This window comes from Protobothrops mucrosquamatus, unplaced genomic scaffold (assembly GCF_001527695.2).
Source record: "Protobothrops mucrosquamatus isolate PMUCROS unplaced genomic scaffold, P.Mucros_1.0 scaffold10, whole genome shotgun sequence".
In the NCBI taxonomy this organism is placed as follows: domain Eukaryota; kingdom Metazoa; phylum Chordata; class Lepidosauria; order Squamata; family Viperidae; genus Protobothrops; species Protobothrops mucrosquamatus.
In genome coordinates, this window is record NW_015386397.1 from 5,659,238 (window position 1) to 5,683,807 (window position 24,570).

The 24,570-nt window shown below is 35.1% G+C and overlaps 1 protein-coding gene across 1 annotated transcript in view; it reads left to right on the forward strand.

Annotated features, from left to right (window-relative positions):
* The window catches only part of ATP6V0A1 (ATPase H+ transporting V0 subunit a1), a 54,030-nt gene that overhangs the window by 9,156 nt on the left and 20,304 nt on the right, over positions 1-24,570 (forward strand). Inside the window, exons 6-17 of the mRNA XM_015810464.1 lie at positions 4,896-4,978; positions 8,058-8,184; positions 10,736-10,818; positions 11,012-11,105; positions 13,017-13,229; positions 13,904-14,054; positions 15,565-15,704; positions 16,433-16,590; positions 16,814-16,904; positions 17,868-17,986; positions 18,408-18,621; positions 19,802-19,909. Of these exons, the coding sequence (XP_015665950.1) occupies positions 4,896-4,978; positions 8,058-8,184; positions 10,736-10,818; positions 11,012-11,105; positions 13,017-13,229; positions 13,904-14,054; positions 15,565-15,704; positions 16,433-16,590; positions 16,814-16,904; positions 17,868-17,986; positions 18,408-18,621; positions 19,802-19,909 (1,581 nt within the window). The remainder of the gene's footprint in view (positions 1-4,895; positions 4,979-8,057; positions 8,185-10,735; positions 10,819-11,011; positions 11,106-13,016; positions 13,230-13,903; positions 14,055-15,564; positions 15,705-16,432; positions 16,591-16,813; positions 16,905-17,867; positions 17,987-18,407; positions 18,622-19,801; positions 19,910-24,570) is intronic.

Genomic DNA, 24,570 nt, shown 5'->3' on the forward strand with positions numbered 1-24,570 from the left:
CACGACAAGAAAGCTCAACTACTGTTTTTAAAACAAAAGTTTAGTTATAACAGTAATGGAACCTGTCTTGAAAAGGTGGTGCTTTGAAAAGCATGCAACCTTGGTGCAACATATGCTTGTCCAACTTTTCTTTGTCTTGTCAAGATGCATGTATTTGATCCTTGTGAGTTGCTTAAGAGTTAATTTAAATGACATTTGGATCCAGATTATATTGGACAACATCACCTGCAAATATTTTAAGTCATGTGATTCTTTTTATATTAGTTTTGCATATAATTAATTCTATTTCTTTTTCAGTAGATTGTCTGAGTTGTTTTCTCTTGGACATGACTGGAAAAATGCTTTTTCCCCAAAGGGCAGTTGAAAATTAACTACGCAACTTAGATCCTTGCAGTTTGTCGAGGATATTGGCTTGAATTTTATCAACTATCAATGATGTGGAACAACCTGTGCTGGACATTCTTACACTAAGACAATTTCTTCTAAACCACATTGCCAATTTTTTACATATGTGATATTTTATGCAAGAACTATCTTAACTTAAACCCCGTTACATTTTGAAGTGGTTCAGTCCTGACACATTGATGTATTTTTCCTGCTATTGTGAGAATTGAGCTTTTCAGCTTCATACTCTAAATAGCATGTGGTGGACAATAGTATCACTAATGGAAAAAAATGCCTATATCTGAAACTATCTTAAACAGACTGATCACTGTGGATTCTATTTCCTATGCTATAACTTTACACTGAAATGTAGACTTTATAGTTATGTGTTCTTTCACGTTCATTCTTTGAAAAGCTTTACATAACCACTCAAAATTTAGGATGTGATTTTTAAGGTGGCATGATCTAGTTGCTCCATCTTCTTTTTTAAACCACACTGATTGCTGCATTCAACATTTTGAAGATTTTATAAATCTTTTGGGAGAGTTTTTTAAAAAAAATATTGGTTGTTTAATGGCAAGAAATGGCTCGCAGGGCTTGCAGACTTTCATTTAGTTGAGGTGGAGATACAGAATTTAGGCCTCACTGAATGAAAATGTTTGCTTTGCCAGTGTAACCATCTGTTGAGTATCAAAAAGAACACAGTGATTTTGAATCTATTAACTGCTAGTCATTTTCTCATTCTTCATATCTTTATCTTGTGAAGAGTACAGTGAGAACTGGAATAATATCTCGGAATGTATAAACCATAAGTGTTCAGAATAGACTGAAACAAGACTGGAAAAGTAATGGTTAATGGCATGCAGTTCCCATTTCTTTCCTCTGATTTCTTTCTTCTTTTTTTTCATCATGTCACATCTTTAGTTCTCATTTGCATCTGTCATTTCTTCTCTTGGTGATCCTTGCTGCAGGTGCTGGAAACTCTGAAAATATGCTTCCTGTTTTATATGTTTCGGCCAGAAGGATCTTGACTTGCTTCTCCTATATAGTTGCTTATGAATAATGATCATAAATTGGGTTTACTTTCCACTGTTTTGAACATTTGTTTCTTGCTTTGGCAGAGGAGATACTGACATAATTCTTACAGGAAGAGTACTTGTGAACGCTACTTTCCCTGCCTTTAAAAATAAATTATTCCATTAATGGTAGGTAGCATCTCAGATTTGATTTTAAAATGTCAGAATTGGACCTGAACCTCCCTGCTATTTCTTAACTTTTCTTTGGAAAGACTTCCTGAAATGCAATAATAATCATAATAATTGTTATTTGCAAATTCAAGATTCTTCATTTCAGCATGTTTATGCTGTTTGTATGTGTGCTGGAGTAGGTGTTTTGCAGGAGAGAAGGCTGGCCTTTTCATTTGGTTGTATTTCTTGGTGGGTCCACAGCTGAAATTCAGCAGGATAATGGATACAGATATTGGAATGTTAGGAGGAAAATTGGAGCTTAACAGAAATGCGTGGAATGACAGAAACGATAGTATTATTACAAATATTAGCACAAAGATTAACACTTATTCACATGATGCATTATTATTTTGTATGTATCTTTGTGTACATTTGTACAGAAGTTTTAAAATGCTTTGCCCCATGGAACATAAAAAAGACATTTTTTGAGAAGTGACTATCCTTTAGTGCTTGAAACTAATGAAAATTCGTTGCAGTAAAGAGCTTCTTGTTTAAAGAATCTTAATATTTTGAAAAATATAGCTGTAGAGAAAAGAATTAGAAAGCAAAAAGAATGTATTTGGCCTGGGAATCAACATACCGGTATATTGTATTCCCCCAATTATGTTAAAACTCTACAGATTTTTCAGTGAGAGATTTTCTTTAGTAGATTCTTTTGTGCTGAGGTTGGTAAATCCATGCTCTTTTTTAATGGCCTGCTGCTTGTTCTGATGTATACGTGTCTTCAACTTCAAATAAGTATGAAAAGCCATCTATTTTACAGGAATGCCTTGCATGCATTGGAAGGTGAGAACTTTTCCTTCCAAAGCTTCTTCTGCTTTTGCTTTATTGTTTTTAACTGTGTGGTTTGTGAAAAAAATGTTTTGGTTATCCCATGTAATATTGTCCCTGGAGGTGTGACATTGTCATTCTTCCAGAGCTATATCTCTAATGCTTCAGCAAGTTAAGTTCCCAGGACTCCCAATTAACAAGTTACAGAAATAAAGATGATCTGGGAATTCTATCCTATTTGCAGAGAGATGGAATACACTATATAAGAAAATAGAAGACATGCTAAGCAAGGAACGTTGGGAATGATGAGCTAAAAATCTTTTTATATGCTTACTATTTGAGTTCCAGAAAAAAGCAAATTGTTCTTTACAAATGCGCTGTATACATGCATTGTTTTTGCAAAAATAACCTGGTTATTTAATGAGGGCTGTGTATATTACATATAATCGCACAGTCAGTAGTATTGGACAGAATTACAGTAGCTATCTAGTAGCCGTTGCTGTATAGTAGCAAGTAAAGGATTTTGTTCCATGACAATTTAGAATTCCATTTTCAAAAGTAAATATATATTTTTAAACATGTGAATCGGTGAGAAAGAATTTTGAGGATTAGCTACTGCTTGGAAGAGACAGTTTGCTTGATGAATTTAACCATTTTGCTATGTCTGAGTAGGAGTTTTTTTCTTTCCTGCCTTGTCCAGTTATATTGTCCCCTTACTCTCATCACCATCGTGTTTTTTTTCTCTCTTTTTACTTCTTGCTATCAGGTCTCACATTGGCATGGCTATAAATCGTGGCTCTCTAGGCACTTAATCCCCTATTCAGGAATTGGTTTACTGTGCATGTGGGCAAGACTTTTATTGGAGCTAAGAATGAAACCATATACACCATGAAAATGTGTCCATTGCAGTTAGCAGAAATCAGTCATTCTATAGGCATGTACTCTAGAGTTGTTTTGATAGCCTTGGAAAGGCTTCTGATTTATGTTCTGACAGATCTTGCTAGAGGGGAAACTGCTGGTTCCTGCCTTGCTCATCTTTTTGCTGACTCCTTCAATTCCATATGGTGGAAGGAAAAAGCATGTGTGGCTACATCAGTTCTGTTATATTTTTTCTCATGAGAGCAAAAAATTTTTGGAGCAATAGTTAACCTTGTAAATAGATTATTTTATTTTACAAGCACTTAAATTTAATTAGTTATATAGTCTATTAATATAAGCTGCTTATGTCCTGACCTTGCATTTAAGTATCAAAGGAGAAGTTATGTAGATAGCATAACAAACATACATATTAGCACCTTTTGTAAACAAAAGAGTTGTGCTCGTGAACCTAAGAAAAGATTTGTTTGATTTAATAGATGTTAGTTGCATAGCCACATGAATTGCACAACTCTTGTGAATATTTCCACAGATATACAAGTGTATCATGTGCACACATTTATGGAGTCAGTGGGGAAATCTCCAGAATTGATTTTAATGGAGTTATCAGCCCTAAATTGAAAAGGGGAGGGGGAAGAGACTGGATATTTACACACACACACACACACACACACACACACACACACAACACACACACTGCATTAAACATTTTTTCTGCCTACCCTTTGGATGAATATGATATATGTTTGGAAAAAAGTGAGCTTAACTGTACTGAAATCTCTAAAGGGAAGAGAGAGTCAGTATATTACGCAGTGTGTGGTTCAAGCTGCAGATTTTTGTTTGGATGTGTTTGGATGCTTGTCATATAAGGAGTCATTAAAAATGTTTTTAGTTGTTAATCCCTTGAGTAAGAAAGATATATGGGGAAATAGCTGCTAAAATTATGGGGGGGGGGAACCAACTCTCAGCATTGTGCTTCAGTGCCCATTCTTTACTATTCTAGGGTTTAACACAAACAGAATTATTTATTAAAATGAACAAGCATAGATTGATTAATTGTAATTTAGGCAGACTTCACCTTTAAAAATGGAATATACACTGCCTTGTATATGTTGTATCATATCTTTGACGAGGCAACTTCTCATTATTTTAGCAATTACTGTGATTCCTTTGGTCTCATTTTCAGATTCTAGATTACCCATAGGATTCATTGTTGTAACCACTCCTGCAGTTTTCCATAGTACAGAGTAGGTGCTCATGATTAAGTTGTAAGTTTTCATTAAAAAAAAAGATCCCCTTTTCCAGATCAACAGAAATAGGAAATTGCTTTTTTTCTACCATATTCCTTTGGAGCTTAACTTGCAATCTAGGCTTATTGTTGTTCAGCTTGAAATATCTGTGATCATGAGTGTTTTGTTCCCCTCCCCCCGGCTATATAAAGATGCTTTGTCTCTTACTCACATTTTCTTTAAGCTTTCTCCTTTTTTGCACTGTTTCTTCTTCTCTTATTTTCTTTTTCTCATCCATCTCCTGGTTCCTCATCCCCTGCATGCCACTAACTAGTTTCATTAGATATTAATTGATTTGTGAATTCAGGCTGAATTGCATCATCAGCAGATGGCGGATCCTGAATTGTTGGAGGAGTCTTCATCGCTGTTGGAACCAAGCGAAATAGGAAGAGGGGCCCCACTACGATTGGGGTATGTTTTTCAGAATTAATGGTACTTTATAAAAATTACAGTAATGATATTAAGGAGCAGAGTTGCCCCAGTATCTTGTAATATTATTCTTGGTTTCCTGCATAGGAAAGTGCAAGTTGACAGTCTTGTCCTACGCAATTAAACTTTTCTATATCAGCTGAATTTGTGAATTTAGTTACTGGATAATAAGTATTTATTAATCTAAAATAGTGAGGATTTGATTTCTGTACTTATTGCTACTAGAATGTAATAAATTGAAAACATTTTCATTATAATTTAATAGATAATCTACAATATTTCTAGACTATCAATGATTGTACTTCATTATTTAAGGTGTTGCTTAAAGTATCCTGAGAAGATGATAAGATATGGCTCACTAATAGCCATAATAAATAATTTTATGTTAATCATAACTGATTCATTTGATTCTAAATTTAGGAAATTAGAAATCTTATTAGAGCACAGGAAGGTTGCCAAGAAAATAAATACTTTTAATTTATTTTGGGTATAACAGCAGTATGCTTGTTTTGCTTCATTAACCTTTGTTGATTTATATCCCACCCTTTTCTCAGAATCCAAGGAATGTATGTTGCATATACTGTTCTTCTCTCTCATTTTATTCCCATAACCATCCTCAGAAATAGGCTGACTTGGGAAAATGTAACTAGCTCAAATTCTTTATTGAGTTCCACGCCCAAACATGGGCTTCAACCTGCATTCCTTAATCCCTTTTAAAGCAATATATTGCATTGTTTGATGTAGAGACATATTTTTCCGCAGCTGTTGCCATTAATTTTGATAAACTTTTACTTCTATCAATTTTATTCAATAATGATCTTTTTAAAATATTTTTTTATTATTTTTATAATAAATTTTATTATTTTTAATGATAAAAACAATATATAGATTTTAGAAAAGAAAGAAAAATAATGAATAAATGAGAGACAACATAAGGAAAAGAAACAAAGCAGGGGAAAAAGAAGGAAAAAGGTTAAAAAGTGGTTTATGATTTTAACAGCAGTTATAAATGCATTTAATATTTTACCCCCTAAGTTTATATCATAATGTTATTCTTTCCATAATCTGTCTTTCCAAATCATCAAACCCATAAATCACAAGTATTTTTTATTCAGCAAAAAGTCAATAAGGGGTAATTTTATTCTATAACTGTCTTGATATTTTTTAGCATATCTTAATTTTTAATATGCTGTTAAGCATTGAAGAAGGCCCAATTACACAGATAAACATCAATATTAATTTCAAATGCTGATGTGTAACATTTGCAGTTTATCATGTTTTTCCAAGATCTAAACCATCCTTAAATTTTATGTTCTGATTGTACTCCTTTCAGAAATCTATCAAAGAATTTCCTTATATGGATATCAAGACTTTTTGATAACTGGTATTGTCACTGAACTTCCAAGTACTTTTTGATAACACGTATTCTTGGTGAACTTCAAAAATTTAAGAATGCATGTATTTAAGTGTTGATCTTATTGTACAGTAGCATTCATTCCTTTTTTTTATTAAAAGTTTTATGAAGATTACAGTATAAACCCCCATACCCACCCCAAAACCCCACCCTCCCCCTCCCCCACTTCCCAGAGCTGAACACAGGGTTACAAATATAATAGTCAAAATCTATCTAACATCAACTATTAAAATAACCAAGTCCATAATGCGCTTTAACTCCCCTTTAACACAATTTAAACAAATTAAAATTAAACACAATAATAAACATATTCATAACCTAAATATTAAACAATACAATATTAATATTAATAATAATAATAATATCATATAATTAAAACTAACAAAAATTCCATTAAAATAAACTATTAATAACAATACTCTAGAGTTTACTCATAACCCAAATGAAACTTTTTAGTCCCATATTTATTCTGAATATAATCTATCCATCTTCTCCAGACCGAGAGCATTCATTCCTTGATAGTTCAGACATTGCTCCAAACAAAACCTTAGTTTATGTTGACCATTAAGAATCCAAATTGAAATGTGGTAGGTATACATTATACAAAAATTACAAGTTGTTTCTGTCCTATTTTTTTAATCATAGATTGCAACTCCATAAATTTTCTCTATCATCCATAAATTCCTGAGACAGATTGAAGTTCACAGATACAGATTTTAATTCAGAAAAATCAAAATTAACCATTTTTAACCTGATCTCAGAATTCTCAGCCAGTATAGCATTGGTAAGAATTCTGAAAATTGAAATTCATACATTTAAAGAATAATCTGGTTGGGAAAGGATAGCCTAAACTCTGAATTATAATTCCGTACATTTCAGGCCATTGGTTTGTTTTTATTATTTAGATATACACACAGTATCAGTTTCACTTCACTCAGAAACTTGTCAATGTTTTGGAACTTAGAGGCTTTTCAAAATTAGGTAGCAAACATATCCCAGAACCAGTCCTTAAAATCAGGATAGTTTATTTCTTTTTTTTCTTTTTTCTTTTTTTACTTTCACCACTTGTTTTATTGCTCCAATTCCTAATCTTTCTCCTTACACATCAACAGTACAGAGGGGCTCGCTGCCAGGCTGAGCAGACTCTACAATGGTCATCTTGGGTTTCTTTCGTGTTTCCTCCTTTTCTTGCGCTAACTTTTTCATCTCCTCTTGTAACTTGTTCAGAATGTGCAGATTTGGCTTGTTCTTTTTGGCATACTGCTGAAGCTCTACCACACTTTTGTCAGAGGTTTCCTGCTTAACCATCTCACTGCTCTCTCTGCCATACATGCGCAATAAAAAACCCCAGTTTTTCACATGCGGGGTGAGGCAGCTGAAGGATTTTCTGGGAAGGCAATTGTTTAATAATTTAGTCCTTAGAATTGAGTATCCCAATTGTTCATTTCATAATTCAGTTATACATTTAATACTTTTGTTTTATTTTTCTATTAAATTGCATAATGTCTGTACTACTTTCTGGGTTCAGTTAAAAACATTAGGGCCGTCCCTTATATTCTATTGGTTTTGCAATGGCAGCATCCATTTTTTCCTGGATTGATAGTTATTTGCATATTCTTCTTTCTGTTTGGTTTCTCCTGTATTTAGATTTGTGGCTGGAGTGATCAACCGTGAGCGAATCCCGACCTTTGAGCGAATGCTATGGAGGGTGTGTCGTGGAAATGTTTTCTTACGACAAGCTGAAATTGAAAACCCTCTAGAGGACCCAGTAACGGTATAAGTGGCCATTTCTAAAGCAGCAGGCTGTAGACTGGGGCGGGCCGTTAATTTGACACTTCCTCAAGCTGCTTCAGGTGAGGGTTGAATGCTGCACAGGCGCAGGAAAGGCTGCCAGCCTACTGGTGGCCTTTTTTGTGCCTGCACAGCATATACTCACTTGAAGCAGCTTGAGTCACTAAAGGAGCAGACAGCAATTATGTAGAACTGGACCTGATTCGGGTTTTTTCTTCTTCCTCTGGGGTGTTCTTACTTACATTTGAGTTCTAATTTCCAATTGATCTCATTTGTACAGCCAAGGAACAACCAGATGTGGCCTGGGGGCAGTAAAATGTGTAGGTCTGCTGCAGATGCCAATTTAATTTTTTTTTTAAAAAAAAAAGTTATTATATGTGTGTACATTGATGAATTTAAATCAAAGTTCAATACTCTTATGGAAAATCTTATGAAATCTTAGGGTTAGGTTATCGAAATCTCATGAGAAATGGCAATCTTGCTGGCCTGTCTGGAATCACACTCATAAGGAGGATGGGAATCATGATAATACAGTATGGTTGAGCCATCTGTCTGACATTTTTAAAAGCCACAGAGAAATCCAGCAGATTCAGGAGGCACAGTCCCCTTTTCCAGTTATTAAGTGTCAATCAAGATGGGCCACAAATATGATGCAAGGTCTGAGGGACAAAACATATCAGAAGAGATTGGAGGAACTGAATATGTACAGCCTGGAGGACAGAAGGGAAAAGGGATGACATGATTAAAACCTTTAAATATATTAATGATGTGAATAAGTTTCTAGAAGGCAGTACTTTCAATATTAAGCAAATATGGGGGCATAACAGGAGGAAAGTTCAAGCTGACAGGAGGGAAGTTCAAAAATAATGTTAGAAAGTATTACTTCACAGAAAGAGTAGTGGAAGTTTGGAATCCATTTCCAGCGGAAGTAGTGAGTTGGTCATCAGTAACTGAATTTAAACATGCTTGTGATAATTGTATGCCCATCGTGTGACAAAAATTGAAATAAATAAAAATAATAATAAAAAATAATAAATACATAAATTAAAAAGAAAAAACCCTCAAAGGGCAAAGTCGATGGACCACTAGGTTTTTTTTCTTCTACTGTCAGTTTTTTTATGTTTTTATATTTCTGCTTACAAAGAAAATCAAAACCCTGGTCGTAACAAGTGCTTCTATTCTTATAAAGTTTGTGCAAAAAATTACTGATGAAAAATGTTTTCATTTGAACAAATGCAGGAAGGGGTAGTTGCTGTCCAAATCTAGCCATCTGTCTGAAAAATTGCTGCTGGCCTCTTGGGGAAGTTCAAGGATTTGGATACCACTGATATCAGTTCCTTGCCATTCATTTCTTTTCCTTCTGCTTGTTTACTTCAGATCATCTCCTTAATCAGCAGCCTTGGCTTATCTTTATGGCTTCTTTGCTTATGTTACAGCTTCTCCTAGTAATACATTATTTAGAATATAAAAGGGATGGATTTCTTATGCTCCCCCCCCCTCTTCCATTATTCTATGGCTACTTGGTGATCTTGGTTGAAGATTTATAAGGGAAATGAGAATGATTTGAAGGAAAGTTTAATATTTGAAAACCTACTTATTTAAATTTGGATTCTTGAAAGCATAGAACCTCATAAATTTAGAGCTAGAGATGTATCCATAAAATGCTATTCAGGACAATTATATTGAAAGGTTTTACATTCAGTAAAGACCTAATTCATTATATTTTGAGCCTAAAAAGGTAATTTCAAGTTCAAAAGGTTCTTAAAAAATGATTAATTGGATTTTTGTCTAGGTAGGATACAGACATTGAAGTACATATCTTTGTTTCCTAATCCATAACATTCATCTATTATTAATCTAATTGATTATTAGTAGTTCCTTTTCTCTCTCTTTTCTTACTTTCTGGGTAGCTTAGATGAGCTTGCTTGAGTTCTGGAACTATTGCTGCATAAGTATGTTTTGCAATTCTGTGCTGTATTCTTTTCTTGTACAGTATGGCCTATCTCTCTTGCCATTTTTAAAGACATAATGAAGTAGTTAAGGAAAGCTGAAAGCCTTTCTTTTATTCACCCTTCCTCCTCACCAACTCTGAGTGGTTTCAAATCTTGACAAAGATTTCAGGAAGCTTTAGAACAGAGGTCCTCAACCTTTTGGGCATCAGGGACCGGTTCCGTGGATAAAGGTTTTTCCACGGACTGGAGAATGCGTGGTTTTGTGTGCTATCTTCATCCCATGGATGGGGCTCTGCTTATGCGGACCAATTGTATGCCACGGCCCGGTACTGGCCAATAGCTCAGGGGTTGGGGACCCCTGCTTTAGAAAATATATATGGTTCTACTTAGCAGGAATATGATAATAGGAGAGATTGGATTGAGAACTCCCCAGTAAATATGATCATGAGAATAATATGCAGTTATAGACTAAGTGGTCTAAGCTTTGAACCAGGATTTTCATGATCCAAAACTAATACATTTGCTACTCTCAGCTGGATAGCTTTAATTCCAAATGAACCTTCTCTGTCTTTTCTCTTCTAGGGTGACTATGTGCACAAGTCTGTGTTCATTATTTTTTTCCAAGGTGACCAGCTGAAAAACAGAGTCAAGAAGATCTGTGAAGGGTAAGCAAACTGGAATAAGAAGACTGTTGCTTTTAATTTAAAGCTCTTGTGATTCATTTTACATTATTTTCTAACCTTCCCATCCACTTAAATGTATAACATATTGCTGGTTTGAAGGAGGCCAGCATATTATTCTCATAATCAGGTTATTATTACTGTTATTTATATTGAATCACCTCTATGTGCCTTTCAGATTCCGGGCTTCTTTGTACCCCTGTCCAGAAACTCCACAGGAAAGGAAGGAAATGGCTGCTGGAGTAAACACAAGGATTGATGATCTTCTGATGGTATAATAATGATGATAGGATAAAGCAGAAAGAGACAGTTGTTAATGTTTTTTATACCGTTTTTATTTCTGAATTGGTCTTTTTAGTAAATTGACCTATATATATACTGTAATTTGTATTGCAGAGATCATATTAATTAGATGAATTTGATGCCAGGTAACATATCTATTGACCTAATACTGAATGGAATCCAATTACATTTGAAAAGTCACAAATTGCCTACCCCTACTCTAGCCATTGGTCTTGTTATTTGATTTGGTGCTGGCTCTACACTGGTTATATTCTTTTGGATGAACTTCCAAAGCAATTTTGGGGGATTAACTAAGTAATGAATTTATTACTGGTACCTGTCATATGATTTATATTAAGGACCACACCTGATGTTCTGATGTTCTATGTCAACTCATAAACAATAACTTTCATGCCAGCATTTTAATTAACTTGACATCTTAGAACACTCTGAACCAGCACTAAAAGACTGTGCCCAGATAGATGAAGACAGTAAATTGAACTTTAATTCAGAGGTGACAGTGTAGAATTGTACAATTGTACAGTGTACAATTGACAAATACGTTTGTTTATTTATATCCCGCCTTTATGATTTTTACAAATGACAGTAAATATACCTAATACTTCCTCATACTCCTATTTTCCCCACAACAACCACCTAGTGAGGTGGGTTGGGATGAGAGTGACTGGGCCAAGATCGCCCAGCTGGGCTTCATAGCTAAGAGGGTACTAGAACTCACGATCTTCTGATTTCTAGCCTGGTGCCTTAACCACTAGATAGGGCCATTATGAACTTTCTTACATACTTTTCATACTCAAGGATAAAAGCTTTAAAACTGCTTTGTCAATAGCTGATTTCTGAGGGATGTTTGAAAGGTCTAGTAATTCAGAATATTAGTTATTCCTGCTTTAATTATATTGCTTAGTTCTTGAACTTCTAGGTATATTTCAAGATTCTGATACTATATTAAAATTTCAAGAATTAGAAATTTGTGGAGCAATGTGTCTTGTGTCCAGGATGTTAGTCTTTGGCAAAGGCAGTATGGAAAATATTATTGTTATAAATTAACCATTAACCATCTGTAAAAACAGATACTTAGTGTAATTTTTAAAGTTACTATATTGCTATAGGCTTTTACTAGACTTTGCATAGAAGTCTATTTGTTAATGTTGTAAAAAGAGTAAAATTACATTATAAACCAACAAGGTAAAGTTACATTATAAAATTTAACACATTTTAAATGATTTGGGACAATCTGGGCTTTTTCATGAGAAATCTCCTAGGGTCAGATACACTCAATTCCACTCTTCACAATTTGCCACATAGTTTTTTTCCCCCTCCTGCTTTATTCTAGTAAATACAAACAGAATGAAAGAGGTTTGAACCTTTCCTTAGTGGTAATATAAGCAAACTGTTTTTTCCTTTTGGAATAGTCTAAGGGGAGATTAGGGGATAAGCCAAGAATGTGCTTTGTCTGTTCTCTCTCTGAGGGAGGTGGACTGTTAAGAAATAAGAGGTATAAATAAATAAAATTAACATTTGGAAATGCAAGAACAGGATTGGAACTGTGGAACTGGTATAGCCCATATAACTCTTTTGCTTTCACCAGTGTGTAGTCTTGTAGTCTTGCTTTCACCTGGTTGTTTCTGGAATTAAAGGATTGTTTACTCTCCATGTAGAAGAGTTGGACATCAGTACATGTTTAAATTTAATCATTCTATTAATCTTGGCTACTAAGGCAAAGGAGTAAATTTGTAGTTGTGTGAAGGCTAAGCTATGTGTAAAACTGTTGAAATTTTCAAATTAGACTGGACCTATATGAATTTCCATAGCTCACAGATGATATATACAGTATAATTCCATTTCCCTTTTTATAACAAACTCTCTCCTTCCCATGACAGGTACTGAACCAAACTGAAGATCATCGTCAGAGGGTTCTTCAGGCTGCTGCAAAGAACGTCCGTGTTTGGTTCATAAAGGTGCGCAAGATGAAAGCCATTTACCATACTCTGAACCTCTGCAATATTGATGTGACCCAGAAATGTCTCATCGCTGAAGTCTGGTGTCCTGTTGCTGACCTGGATTCCATTCAGTTTGCTCTCAGGCGTGGTACGGTGAGTACAAGCCATACCTCTTGCCTCTTCTAGGATGTTCAGCATTATTGCTAGCCCTGACTTTTAAGAAAACACAGATTTTTCTGAGTCTTGCAAGCAAAATCTGTTTGTGCAAACAGACCGCAATAGAATTCTTTTCTTCTTTAATTCCTTTTCCATCTGGATTGGAGGAAGCACGGTCCTTTTACTTGAAATGTGTCTCAACTTTGAAAGCATATGACTTTTAATTCACATTTCTTAGCTGTTTCTCAAGAGAGGGCTTGCCTTGATTTTTGTTCTCTCAGAAATACAGATAGTCTTGAATTCAGATAAGTGATAGCCCACTTCTTTTGAAATCCTTTGGTGTTTTTAAAAGCAAAACTTTTGCAATAGTTCTGACTTTATTTATAGGAACTTCTTCATACATAATTGATATATTTGGCTGAAAGAATGATAGAATCCAGTATTTTTCTGGTTGTATTCAGGAGGAAATCCAAACATCTGTTTTGCTTTTATTTTTTTGAAGAAAGTCTTGTGTAACTTGTATTCACCAAAATTAAAAAGCATTTTCTAAAATAGCTAAATAACAAGTATGCTTGAATATGTGCTAGAGTGAAAGATTGTAAAAGCTGTCTGGGTTTCTACTCAATTGAAAAAGTAGCTTTTCTAATCTTCAGTTTGTTTGTGTATAACAGGAGCATAGTGGATCCACTGTCCCCTCTATCTTGAATAGGATGCAGACCAACCAGACTCCACCTACATACAATAAGACCAATAAATTCACTGATGGGTTTCAAAACATTGTAGATGCTTATGGCATTGGAACCTATCGTGAGATTAATCCAGGTACTTGCATGTATCCTATGAAACTGTCTAGCTTCTGAGCATTTGTTTTGATTTGTCTCTTTTCTGACTTATTCTATTGCATCAATTTAATTTACAGAAAGAATCTGAAACAAATAAAAAGTCAATATTTCTGTCGATTCTGTCAATTCCATGTATCAATTCTATTGATCTGATTTAAAACAGAGACCCAGCTTTATTTTATATTACTGGAAAATTGCAAAGGAAGTTTAACATAATACGTTTTGAGTTCTAGAGAAGAAGCCTATTTAAAAGAGGAAGTTGACATTTTGTTTTCATGTTAAGTTGGCAAATTTATTTTTAAAATCGAATCCACTTTCTTGTACATGCATTTTAATAATTCTGTATTTTTCCCTAGTATAATACTTTTTTCTCAATAAGCCTTATAGTACATTTTAGAACTTTTTATAAGCGGTGAACTACACCAAAAGTAGATAAGTATACAAAAGCATCTAATTAGCTGATAGAGTTGAAGTGTGGCTTGGGAAAAGTCATATTAAAGTGGGCATTAAATTAATTGATCTGCCAGCTCCTCCTCAAGAGACCATTTTGAATCCCAGTAAATACATGTATAGAATGGTCTGGTAAGCAACATTTCTCTCCATTTTCAAAATGTATCAAGTGAAATCTGTCAACAAAGTTCTTAAACAAATTTGGCAGTCATGAGATAAGAGATGTTCTGTTATACACTATTTAAATTTTTTATTCTGATCCATGGTATGACCATTTATAAAAGTTTGCTCTACAGTTCTAGTGATTTTAAAAATACTATAAAGTTGGAAAGTGCAATCAAAATAATAAAATGAGCAGCAATCTTCTGAATAAGGATTACAACATTTGGGACTGTTTGCTTAGAACACTGTTATATAAAAAGGGAGAAGAGAAAAAAATGTATGGAGGAAAATAAACTTTTCCTCAATCATAATTCCAGAACTCAGAAATAATGTTAAGTTACAACCATTAGGGAGTTATCAGCATGCTTCTGGAAACCATAGCAATATGTAGTGGTTTAGAGAGGAAAAAAGTTGCATTACTGATGTTCTATATCCCACCTATTTCATTTTTTCACTTTTCTGGTTTTTGTATCACTTCTAGTACTTTATATTGAGTAGTATTTTTTACCCATCCCAGACAATATTTATCCATAATATTCTATACCTCACTTATCCCAGAATGCTGATGTGAAAAAGATAGTTATACTTATTTGTGCAAGGAAAAATGTAGATTCAGTTCCAAAATTATGATGATTCTATGCAGTTAACATTTATATGCCTTTATAAAAGTTTCTTGTATCTTTTAAGGCACCAGTATCAACACTTTTCTTAACCACAGATAGACAAAACTGGCTTGTATGCAATTTGTATGTGGGTGTGGCCTCCGCATGATGCAACTGGTCCACGCGGTGACAGTTTGACACCCCTGCTCTAGATCATCGTTTCAAAACTGTTCTATATCATTCTGTTAAATAGTTTTTAATCTCCCATTCTTTCAGCTCCATACACAATCATAACCTTCCCATTCTTATTTGCTGTGATGTTTGGAGATTTCGGCCACGGCATTCTTCTGACACTTTTTGCTGTCTGGATGGTGATCAGAGAGAGCCGGATTCTGTCACAAAAGAGTGATAATGAGGTAATTTGACTACTGACTTCAGAAGTTAAGATGTAAATTTGAAGGCAGTCTCTTACAGAACTTTTTTTAGTAGTTTGCAATTCGAGCAGCTTTTATTTCTCAGCTTTTTATTTTATGTTCAGTTGGAGAAAAATGCTTTGTCCTCTTTGGAACTACTGTGTGAAAGATTTTTCTGCTATGTGTCTTTCTGTAAAACAATTGATAGATATTTCAGTATGCATTTTGTTCTTCTGAATCAGAACTGAGACCATTCAAGCCTTTGAAGGGATAGAGCAGCCTTAAGTTAGAAGCCTTATGGAGCATCAAAACCTGATGGAACTTATGGCACTAAATGTTTAGATGAGAGAGGGGGCAGTTTAGGAGCAAAATGTACTTCATAAAATCTCCTTCTTCTAAATATCAAGCCAAACTTTCCAATTTGGGATGAAGATTTAAGGGGCAAAACATATATCTTAACTATCTGCAAGGCCAGAGGAATCATTTTCATTCTTTGAAACTCTACGTCTTCCTAGAAAAATGGGAAAAAAGCCCTGTCCCTTAAAGAAATCAGGAGGTTATAATAATGGTCTAAAGCTGAAAAAGACTGTCTATTTGGGAGTCAAAGGAAGATGCTTGGCAGCATACTTTTGTATTCTTAGTGTAACAGTATCATTGTCACATATTTCCAGTTCATTTTTTAATTTCTCTTCTCTTTCCCTTCCCCTAATCTTCTTTCCTAACTTGGACAGATATTCAACATTATTTTCAGTGGCCGCTACATTATACTGTTGATGGGTTCTTTCTCCATTTATACTGGCCTGATCTATAATGACTGTTTCTCAAAGTCACTCAATATGTTTGGCTCATCCTGGAGTGTCCGACCAATGTTCCAGAAATCCAACTGGACGTAAGTGATGAGACACCTGCAAAGGCAAGGGATAGCAAAATATTTGGGAAACGGCTTGAGGAGGTTTGGAAAATCATTAGTTGATAAAAAACATGGAAATGATAGAAGAATAACATCATTTAATGGTTACTCTTCTATAACTGTGTCAGGTACATTGATTTTGCTATGTCTATTTTGCTCTACTCAGATATTCATGCACTGACTTTTTTCCCTTTCTCTACAGAGAAGACCTTCTCCAGGAATATCCTATGCTTCAGCTTAATCCTGCCATTGAGGGTGTCTTTGGTGGAGCATATCCCTTTGGCATTGATCCAGTATGAACCACCATTTTCTATTTTCCTTTCTCCTTCCCTTTTACTTCATCACGTTGTTTACCCTTCCCCACATTCCCATTTTACCCTTTATTAATTAAGAGATATCAAAGTATCAAAAATATCTGATTCACTGGATAAAAAGATAATTAGTTTGGTTGTTGTGTTAATGTGATAGGCTGTTTACTGAATGTTAAGAGGTTATTACATTATACAGAAGGAGATGATAGAATTTTAGATTTCATCCTGGTCTTTAAAAATTACATTTTTAAAAATGTTTTCCACATGCATCAGTAGAATACAACTTGTATTATGCTCTCCTGAAATGCAGAATCATCCAAAAAATACAGGTAATCCTAGCTATGTCTAAAATGGATGGGACATTCACCTGGACTACCAGAATTCCCTTTACATTCAAATCCTTTTATAGAAATGTGTCAGATTCTTTCTCTAGTCATGAGGTCCTTAAACTGGTGGTGTTGAATTGGTTATTCAAAATGAGAATTGGTTTTTTGTTCCTTTACTTTGCTCTAACCATTACACTTTATTCTTTGTAGGTAAATAACATTTTGAAAGGAAGTATGAAACGAATACTGTTCATCTTTCCATCAGCACAATAACTCTCTGATAACTAAGTAGAACAGGGCCAAGGTTAGCCCAGGGGGAAAAACCAACAAATGAAAGATCATGTTTAAAAATTAAGCTGGGGGATTGCAGAAGAAAAAAATCCTAAAAATTCACCCAGTGTATCTTTGTGGGAGAGGCGCTTGGGCAGTGATTCAACATATTGTGACTGCTCCATTCGAAACCCTTTCCTCAAGTCACATGACCCAGAGTGGAATGAGTGCTTCCCAGTGCTTATATGAATAGAACTTATGGCCACTGCTGGAAAGGGGTTGGAGAGAATTCCAGATGCCATGGTCTACCTTCTGCCCTATTTTGTTTAATTTTATTTTTTTTGTCTAGATCTGGAATATTGCTACCAACAAGCTGGTGTTCCTTAACTCCTTCAAAATGAAGATGTCAGTAATTCTGGGCATCATCCACATGATGTTTGGTGTCACACTTAGTCTGCTGAACCATATGTGAGTGTGTTCCATTTAATTAAATTATAAAAAAACTAGAGGATATGAAAATAAAGACAGAATATTCATTATAAGTTGTTTTTACTCTGTTTCAAATAATTTTTATGAACAGCCAGAAATCATGCAATTGATTTTTTTTTAAAAAACAAAGAAATTTTCTTATAACATATTGTTACCAAGATAATTAAATGAACATGTTCATAAAATTGCTGGAAGTTAAATATCGAAGAGGGCTTAGAATTTATCTGTCCAATAAGTAAATTTATTTAATCTTGCTTGAATCAAAATTATTTACATTTAGCACAGTATGCATATTAACTAAATAATTAATTTCATAATCTGTTGGCTGAAAGAACTGTCTAATTTTTCCCTAAATATTTCCTACTATCTTTCCTAAAATATTTTTTTCATACCTCTATAGTTATTTTAAGAAACCTCTGAATATCTTCCTTGGCTTTATCCCTGAAATTATCTTCATGTCTTCATTGTTTGGATATTTGATCATCCTTATCTTCTATAAGTGGGCAGCATACAATGCTAAGAACTCCATGTATGCACCAAGTCTTCTTATTCACCTCATCAACATGTTCCTCTTCTCCTATGAAAAAGATGCCAACATGCTTTATAGTGGGCAGGTAGGTAGTCTAGTCTTTATAGGGCAGAAGTCCCCAACTTGTGGGCTATGGCCCACTATTGGTCCGTGGCCTGTTGGCCACTGGACCGCATGAGTGGCTGGCCAGTGAGTGCGCATGTGTGTGTACATTCACACACCCCATTTGTGCTAGCATTACTGTAAGGGTTGCCATGAGAGTTGCGCGTGTGCTAGCATTGCCGCAAGGGTCAGACGGGAGCTAGCATCACCATGAGGGTCCCTGTGAGGGTTGTGCAGGTGCTAGTGTCGCCGCGAAGGTAACAGGCGCTAGCATTGCCACAAGGGTCACAGGCGCTAGCATCACTGTGAGCATTGTGCATACTCTTGCAACCCTGTTTGCATCCCATGCATGCTCGTGGCCCCGTTTGCGGTGTGTATGCATGGCCCGGTTTGCATGTGTGTTTGCGCACGTACAGATGCCTGCCCCTCCCTTTTGTTCCAGGTCGCCAACCAAGAAAGTTTGGGGACCTCTGCTATAGGGCACTTTTTATTCATTTTGGGGTTTAAATGAGCTATCCTTGGGGAGAGAGGAAAAATGCCAAACATTATTTGATGTCACATTACCAGTTAGTACAGTCTTTGGGAAAAAGAAGATCCAGTTTGCTCTAGTGGTTAAGACTCCAGGCTAGAAGAGTATGAGTTCTAGGCCTCCTTTATTTATAAAAACCGGCTTTTGATCAGTCACTCTCTCCCAATCCACAGTGTTAGGTATGGGCAGCAAGCTGGTTGGTCAATTCCTGTAACACCTAATAGGATTTGATTCATTTGAAAAGTGACCATGCACTTGCAGGAAAAACTTTAGATAGGAAGAAAAAACAATATTTGGAAAATACTGGACAAGATATATTAAAACAACTCCCAGTTGTTTCAGTGCGATTTGTATCAGGACATTTGGCAGAGAGAAGTTTTTAGCAATAAAACTTTGTAGTTCCTTTTCAATAAGCTAGAATTTAAATTATGATTAACAGCAGATTCACAGACATTTTAGCAATGGTTCAGTGTCTCCCATGGATGGCTTGGTTAGATTTTGTTACCAAGCTCAAGTGAGGGGCCTTATATCTCACAATTGTCATTTTGCTCCTAAATGTGCAATGCAGCTACTGCCATTAAGATCTTATTTACTTTTAATGGTGAAGTCATTGATTGTCCTATTTTTCCTACAGAAAGGTCTTCAGTGTTTCCTGGTGGTAGTAGCATTTCTGTGTATCCCATGGATGCTGGTTGCTAAACCCTTGATTCTTCGCCAACAGTATTTGCAAAGAAAGCACTTGGTGAGTGACTATAAGAATTTTTTCCTAAGAATCTTTTTATTTATTCAAGTATGGAGGTTTGATCCAATTTTCTACAGTGGAGAACTGCATGCAGATGAGTGTTATCCTCGGTTATTTTCTGTTCTATGCTAAGGAACTGGTACACCCATAACTGCCTATTATTGTCCGAATCTGTCTCCTGAAATCTTGATCTGTATGAATGTATTTGCCACACAGGAATCCAAAGAGCGATTTAGATATTCCCAGCCCTGAGGGATTCTTGATGTTTCCTTTTAAATGGTAGACACTTCTGTCATAAATATTTTTTTACTCTACTTTTGGTTTAGAAGATGTTAGCTGTATAGAGAAGGATGCTGCTTTTTAAGGAAACATAAGCCCTCACAAACCTTTGGATATGTTTTGAGTTTGTTTTCTTTTTAAATCTAGAACCGTAAAGGGAAATTTGTCTTACTGGCATATTACTGCAATAATGGGCCAGGCAGCCTAAAAGACAGACTGCCCCCATGATTCTCCAAAGATCTGACTCTGGCTTCCAGATCTGTTGTTCTTGTGGCAAGTACGTTGTTAAGATGCAACTGCCCTTCAAAGTGCAGCTCAGTTAAAGACAATCCCTCTTCCTTTTCTGACCCTCTCATTTTCCCATGACCCCCTCCATTTGTCTCCCCTTTTTTCTCTTGTTTTTCTTCTCCTTTCCTGCTTTCTTTTCTTCCATTCACTATCAGGAAGGGCAGCCTGAGGAACCCCATGTCAGCCCAGGCCAGAGTCCGCAGGCAATAGAGGCAGCAGCGGCTGCAACAGTGAGTGGATTAAAAGATGCCACCTATACACATGATGAAAACAGAAGGTGTCAGGAGCTTTGGGAAGTATCCACCCTGAGGAAGAGGAATAGCACAGTTGACTTTTCCTCAGAAAGATACAGTCCAATAATCTCATTCATTTCAAATTCTACACGCACAAATATAGGAAATGATACAGTCTAAGTTTATATCCAGAGGGTCCTGCAGTTATATTGCAGAAGATTATTGGCACATTTTAAAGCATGTGCTCACTATTTTAGAGTGCCAGCCAGGGTTTTGTTTTTTTTGGAATTAATTATTCCTTTGTACCCTTATCCCTAGTTGCATACATCCTCTGTGAATGCAGATTGCAAAGGAAAAGGGCAACAATGAAAAAATGCATATAAAGGAAGCTTGCCCACTGATACACTTCTTATTGTGGGATCCCTGATAATGTCCTGAAGAACTTCAGAGTCTCTGGGAAAATAATTTGAAAAACACAAATTATTAAAAGTCATCACAATCTGAAAAGAATATCTCGTTTTGTATTTGCTGTCGGTTTTTCCATAGTTGATGGCTTTTTCCTCCTTCTATTACAATCCAACCCAGCATTCCTCTTTCCAACATATTTTAAATTTTTCATACTATTTTTTTAAAAATTACAGTTATATGGTAATGTTTTTGCAGTAGTACCATCTATTCTGAGTTTGCCTTGGCAGTCATCTCTATTTCTCCGTATACTTCAGGAATCCTTGTGATAGTGCATTGAACTATACTGTAGACTGCCATTCACTGAAGTGGAGAGAATAGTATGTAATTTGATAGCTTCTTGACTCTTAAGCAGTTTCTTCTGTTTTAAACTCCTGGCTGTCGTAAAAATCATATGAATATCATGACTTCTTGTTGCAGTATTTTGTTCTTGGGATAAATCATAAGATTACTTCTTTAAAAATCAGGGATGTTATATTTGACAATACAACATATTTGCAGTCTTGCTTTGTAAACTGGAATTATAAACTATATATGAAACCCAAAATCTTAAGTATTACCTCATTTTATCTGAGATCAAGGCTGATTTCTCAAGCTCAGGTTACAGAGTCAAAGTTAAAAACATTGGAACTTCTTTACTAGTCAAAGGTCAGTATTACTTGCTAGCCAATAATATTCCTAGGGAAATTTACAAAATAACACATTAAATCTTAAGAAACGTCTAATTTTACCTGGGAATAAGGATTATTTCCAATCTCAAGTGTACAGAGTCAAGCTTAAGTACATAAGAATTATTTTTTTGAGTCAAATCAAGTTGTAGTATCCTGCTTGCTAACCAATCAGATACCCACGGGAGCCTATGAGAATGACACAAAGGTGGAGGCTTTTTCAATATTTGATTTTTGAGAAAATCTTAACCAGTAAAAATACCTAGAATTTGATGGGAGAAACAAATTAAAATAAGGACTGTAACAGGATCTGTGATAAGGCAACCAGAATAATTGGATAGAAAAGAAATATTATATTGATGTGATTATTATTTTTAGGAATATTGGGAAAAATTATATATTGTTATCTATCAAAACAGTAAGAATTGTATTAACTCATTGTTTGCAAAAGAGGATATTTTGGGAAAAGAGGAAATCAACTAAAACCGTTATGTGGATTATGGATTATAGAAAACAATTGTTAATGATTGTTTTACAAATGTAACCCAGACAACACAACAATAAAATATATTACAAAAAAAAAGTCTAAACATATTCCTACAATGTGAACTTCCCTGCTTTTGTCTTCAGGCACCTGCTAGTGACAACCATGTTTCATATGAGAGACTGGTTTGTCTTGCTATCATTCTTCTATTTGCTAGCAAACAATTATTTTAGCTAATAATTTTGTCTTTTCCTCTTTCTCCTGAATGTTACAAATTCTTCTACGTCTACAAAACTTAGTGGGAGATGTATAGATTGTTTTAAAAGAAGCTGCGCCCGAAGCCATCTTAGTTTTTCACCTTCTTTTTTATAAGTTAGAAAGGCAAATGCCATCCCTTTGTGGTAGACCAAACTAGAAATCCAAATTTATGAATACTACTTTTATTATAAGTTACAGTAACTAAATCTTACAATTCTGAATGGACTTCCCAACCCCACATTGTCTCTGTGAGAAGTAAGGAGGGTCAAGTCTGAGATGCTTACTCAAATTACATTTCTGCCTTGGATTCAAATTTCTTATATCTGATTGTTGTCTTGGTTGTGGCACTTCTTCCTGTTCCTCAGGTTTATTTCTAATGCACATTGCATCAAATGAGATATGTGCAATTATCTAGTTTAGGCATAAAAATGTGATATCTGAACATGAAAGCTAAAATTAGGTGGTTAGTTGAAGTTAGTAAAGGATGCTAAAAAAGTGTTTTTGGTATTTTTAGAATAAAAGATGGCAAGTAAAAAGCTTAATGAAGACGGTAGAAGGCTAGTAGCTAACAAAGAGGAGATTCAGCTGTTCAATTTTTATTTTAGCTCAGTCTTTTCTGAGAGAAGAATATGGTTTCCATTAGCCACTGACAGAGGATAGTTCAGTTTGATAGAAATATTGCCAGGGAATGTATACTGAAACTGAATGAATTGAGATTGTCTGAGCCTGATACACTGATTCTAGGATACTGAAAGAATTTATTGATAGATTGGCTTAACTTCTTTGATCTGAGAAATGCTGGAGAATAGGGATAGTACCAAATCACTGAAAGATGAAAAGTATTCCTTTGTTCAAAAAAAGAGAAAAAAAGGAGGATCCAAGGAACAATAGATTGGTGCTGATACCTCAGAATATTCTAAAGCAAATAATAAATGAGCTTGAAAGTACTTTGGATAAAATGAAGTGAAATTAATAAAAACCATTGCTTATCATTAATAAGTCTTTTCAAGCTAATCTTATTATAGTTTTGGTCAAGTAACTTCCTTAATAGATTGTGGGAATATTGTAGACATAATCTACCTTAAGTAAAGATGTGATAAAATATTTGATGACATTCTGGTTTCCTGATTAGTTAAGTACAAGCTACATAATGTGTCTATGTGACTCCATAACCATTCTGAAAACTACGTGTCAACACTTATTTATTTATTTATTTATTTTTCATAATTTATATGCCGCCCTTCTCCCCACGGGACTCAGGGCGGCTCACAGCATATTAAAATAACACAACACAAACAACACAACACTACATTTCCCCTATAAAAGCCAATTAAAACCAAATATTTGTAGTCTGTGACATTATTAAAATCATTAAAAATTATCCCTATTTAAAATTCNTGCTTGGCCGACGGCACCCTGAGGAGGCCCGCTCTGTGGGAGCGTACCGGTCTGTGGGAGGGAATCTGTGGCAGAAGGCGGTCTCGGAGATATCCAGGTCCAATGCCATGGAGCGCTTTAAAGGTGGTAACTAACACCTTAAAGCGTACCCGGAAGGCCACTGGCAACCAGTGCAGCTCGCGCAGCAGCGGCGTTACATTATTAATACTTCTTTATCATGCTGCCTAAGATATCAATGAGATGTCACAAGATGTAATATTAGGTTATGCACTATTCAGTGTTTCATTAATGACAGAATAAAAGGTGGACAGAATTATAGATAAAGGAAAACTTGGTGGAATAGATAAAAGACTGACACAAATTTAAATTTAAATAATTTAAATAAGACAAATGAATTTTTTATTTAGTAAGGAAAGCCAATGACTAAGTTCATAATGCAGGAAACAAGTAACAAAATGACAATCTTAATGTAAAGAAAAGTAAAAAAAACCCTTCTTAATAATAAAAGCAATTTCACAGTGGAATATGTTATCCAGAGAGGAGATGGTTTTTTTCTTCACTGAACATTTTATGCAAGGGACAAACAAT